At 32.2% G+C, this 3,743-nt stretch overlaps 1 protein-coding gene across 1 annotated transcript; it reads right to left on the reverse strand.

Moving 5' to 3' along the window:
* Positions 1-940: 940 nt before the first annotated feature.
* LOC137826140 (7-deoxyloganetin glucosyltransferase-like) lies at positions 941-3,453 on the reverse strand. The gene is made up of 2 exons (XM_068632003.1): positions 2,765-3,453; positions 941-1,986 (listed from the first exon to the last, which is right to left on the reverse strand). Exons 1-2 carry the CDS (start codon positions 3,270-3,272, stop codon positions 1,040-1,042), a joined length of 1,455 nt encoding a protein of 484 aa, XP_068488104.1. The 5' UTR covers positions 3,273-3,453; the 3' UTR covers positions 941-1,039.
* Positions 3,454-3,743: the final 290 nt, after the last annotated feature.

A 3,743-nucleotide genomic window follows, 5' to 3' on the forward strand; every position in this document is an offset into this window, starting at 1 on the left:
GTTCCAATCAAGATTTATGTTGACAATGTCTCTGCAATTAATCTTGCAAAGAATCTGGTTTTTCATCAAAGAAGTAAACACATTGATATTTGATATCACTTCCCGCGGGACTAAGTTGGGAAGAACATGATCAAATTGGAATATTGTAGATCAGAAGATCAGATTGCACATATTCTCACTAAGCCATTAAAGATCGATGTTTTCATCAAGTTAAGAGATCTGTTGGGAATGAAGGTTGTTCCAAATCAGAATTAAGGAAGGATGTTGGTTATTAATTCAGATTTTATTAGTCTTAAATTATTTACCATTTATTGCATTAGTGGTCAGTGTAAATCAAAATGTATCGATTCAGCAGTTTTGCAATTACGTTCAATCAGTTTCTACAACTTTTTGCCTCCTATTATTTTTTTCAATTAGTTTCTACAAGATATACATATAATTTATCAAATTACTTTTATTAGAGTCTAGAAGCCAAGTTTCCTACTACTATATATCCTGGAGGAGAGTGGTGAGTTAATCATATGCTATTCTTTGAGCAATTCTTTTATCCTTACATTTTTATCAATTATATCCGAACTTTTAATTTAATTTTTAATTAATTTATATATGTATTTATTACAATAAAAGGCAAAGTAAAATATCATATAACAATTTTATTTAGATTAAAGAAACTTATTACACTCATTTATATATACAAAACGATGTTAAACAACATATATAAAACAAGGGATGGAGAACTTACACAATCCTATTTACACCTTAACAGCTAAAAAGATGTTTAATTAGTTGTGTTTATGTTGGTAAAAAAAATTGCAAAATCAATTTAGTTTTTCAAATAATTTGTTTACATAAACTTAGAAGTTATTATTTGTTCTGACGGAAATAGATATTCTTGATAATAAAGATTAGTGATAGAGAACTAAACTGAAATATGCTAAGATTTTTAAAATCAAACTGAAATAAACTTTCTTCTTCAGATATAACTTAACACTGTACTTCTTTTTCGAAATATAAAATATATGTAAAGCATCGAACTAATCTAAAACTGATTTATAACATTTTCGCCTAAAAGAACTTCATGAACCATGTTGTCCAAATTAAGAAAGGAAGTTCCGTAAGGGCCAGAAGCTGCAGTTTTTGCCAATTTCTTCCATTGTAAGGCTTTCTCTTTCATCTGCTTACCCTTTTCACCATCCATCAACTCCTTCACAAGGCTCTCTATTTTGTCTCTCTTGACATCTTCAATCTCCATCCCAATCCCCCACTCTTTGCAACAGAACCTGCAATTGGTTTGTTGCTCGGCAAAGAAAGGCCAACATATCATTGGAACACCTGCACACACACTTTCTAATGTTGAATTCCAACCACTGTGTGTCAAGAAGCCTCCAATCGCAGGGTGATTCAGTACCTGCTCTTGAGAACACCAACTCGACAAAAGGCCTCTATTTTTTGTTTGTTTCACAAATTCTGGAGGTAAAATAGCATTTTCACCAGCCACAAGATCTGGCCTTATAACCCATAAAAAGCTTTTATTGCTATTACCAAGTCCCCATGCAAACTCAACCAGTTGCTCACTTGTCATAACTGTGATGCTTCCAAAGTTCACATAAACAACACTGTTAGGCTCTTTGGTGTTGAGCCACTCCATGCACTCAGACTCCTCCTTCCACAGATTGGACTCAATTGCATTCAATGCTTTGTTATCAACATTCTTCACAAGTAAATTCAAAGGACCTATGGAATAAACAGGAGGCAAGATAGACGAGAACGCTTTCAACACATCATGCTCTAAGGTATCAAACGTGTTCAAGATTATTGCAGAAGCTCTTCGAGCCCTCTTACACTCCCATTGTACAAAATCGAGCATAATATCATCTGAATCTGTGGTTCTAATGAAACTAGGAATATCTTTCAATCGAATTTTCTCGATGCCTGGTATCCAATCGATGGTAGTCTCTAAATACCCGCTCGTCACAAGACTTGAGTCTACATAGCAAACACACAAAGTTAATTTATTAAATTTAAATAATATAAATACCAGACATATAAAAGATCATGTCAAATGCATATGTCAAATTATTGATATTTTTAAAGTCTTTGTTTTGTATATTATTATAATAAAATTGTCAAATAATTTTATAAGAAATAAGAATTATCAAAATTATCATTATTTCTAATTTAATAAAATTATATTTGACCATGAATGGAAAAAACTGATAATCTTTATCCAACTTTATTTAAGAATAGGTTGACAACTTGGTCAAACATAAATAAAATAAAATAATTTCATAAAATATACCACACATGAATAAATTTAATTGAGAATTTAAAATATTTTAATAATTTAGCTTATATTTAATTTAGATGTATATTTTTCTACTATATATATATATTGAGTTTTCAAAACCATCAAAAGAATTTCTTTAAATAAAATCATTTAACAATTATTTAAAAATAAATTATAGTGAAACGTATTGACGGTTAGACACAACATACAACACACTAATGTATTAAATAATCAGGTTCTGCCATTTTTTAGGGGTTGAGTAGACAACTGGAGAAATCCTACCCCTTTCACCACCTTAATTATAATTACAAATTACGCTCATGAATATGAAAAATAATTCATAAAATGAGTATGGTACCGCATTTATGTACATAACGGCCAAAGTACCAAATCGTTTTCAATGGTAACATAACATGGATCATTAAATCAAATAATTAAGGCGTGAATTTAAAAGAAATACAAGTCAAAGTAAATTACCTTTGAGAGGTGTTATGCCCTTTCGAAATAATTGTTCGTATTGGAGATAACACATGAAGCCACATGCACTAGTTGTCCAAAAGAGGACCTCAGGGAGACCCAATTCTTGAGCTGCATCAAGAGTGAAGGTCATGACACCGTCAGAAACTATGCAACTCACTGGAGGGCCATCTGAGTTGTTCAGTTTAGCGAGAAGCTTTCTGAAATGAGGGAGGCAAGTTCTTCTGGTGGACTCACAGAGGGAAGGAATATCCTGTGTGGCATCCACATCGGAGTCCGGTAGACCATCGGGGATGGTTTCAAAGCGAAATGAAGAGAGAGCATGAAGGGAAGAACTCCCTCTGGATTTCAGAAGGCGTTTCTGGTTATACTCAGAGTTAACAAAGGTGATGTGAAAGCCTTTGAAATGAAGGAGTTTTGCTAGTTTAAGCATTGGGTTTATGTGACCCTGTGCTGGGTAAGGAATGCAAACGGCATGGGGCTTCTTCGTTGTGCCCAGAGAACCCATCTTTGTTATCTCTTCCTTAGACTGTGGTTGTGATATCCAAAACAATATGCAAGTGGTCTTACTGGGTTATCAAATGCTTCATTTTATAGAGGAGAGACGGCGCTGATTGTTTTCAAATTAATGTTGCTAGGTACTTCAACACGACAACTATGGGAGAGGTCGGTTGAAGGAGTTCTTGTATAAACGCCGTTTTTTTAGTAATACTTTAATACAGAACCAACTTTAAAATAATATTTTATTTATAAATATCTATTGTTACTGTTCGAGATATTTTTCGTATTGCTTTGCCAATTGTATTGTTTGAGATAGTTTTGGTAGATAGTGAATACAGCTAATATACATGCATAAAAGAATACTATAAATAAAAATAATATAAAACATGAAGGTATATATATGAATTTAGATAAATAATATTTTTAATATATATTTTATTTATAAAAATTGAAGATATATATAACTCATAGATGGTGT

This window comes from Phaseolus vulgaris, chromosome 8 (assembly GCF_000499845.2).
Source record: "Phaseolus vulgaris cultivar G19833 chromosome 8, P. vulgaris v2.0, whole genome shotgun sequence".
Lineage (NCBI taxonomy): Eukaryota > Viridiplantae > Streptophyta > Magnoliopsida > Fabales > Fabaceae > Phaseolus > Phaseolus vulgaris.

What these genes read in the sequence shown, in the direction of transcription:
- LOC137826140 (XM_068632003.1), bottom strand. Translation starts at nt 3,272, where the DNA reads ATGGGTTCTCTGGGCACAACGAAGAAGCCCCATGCCGTTTGCATTCCT. An exon ending in GGGCATAACACCTCTCAAAG is followed by an intron (nt 1,987 to 2,764) that starts GTAATTTACTTT and finishes TTTGCTATGTAG; the next exon opens with ACTCAAGTCTTGTGACGAGC.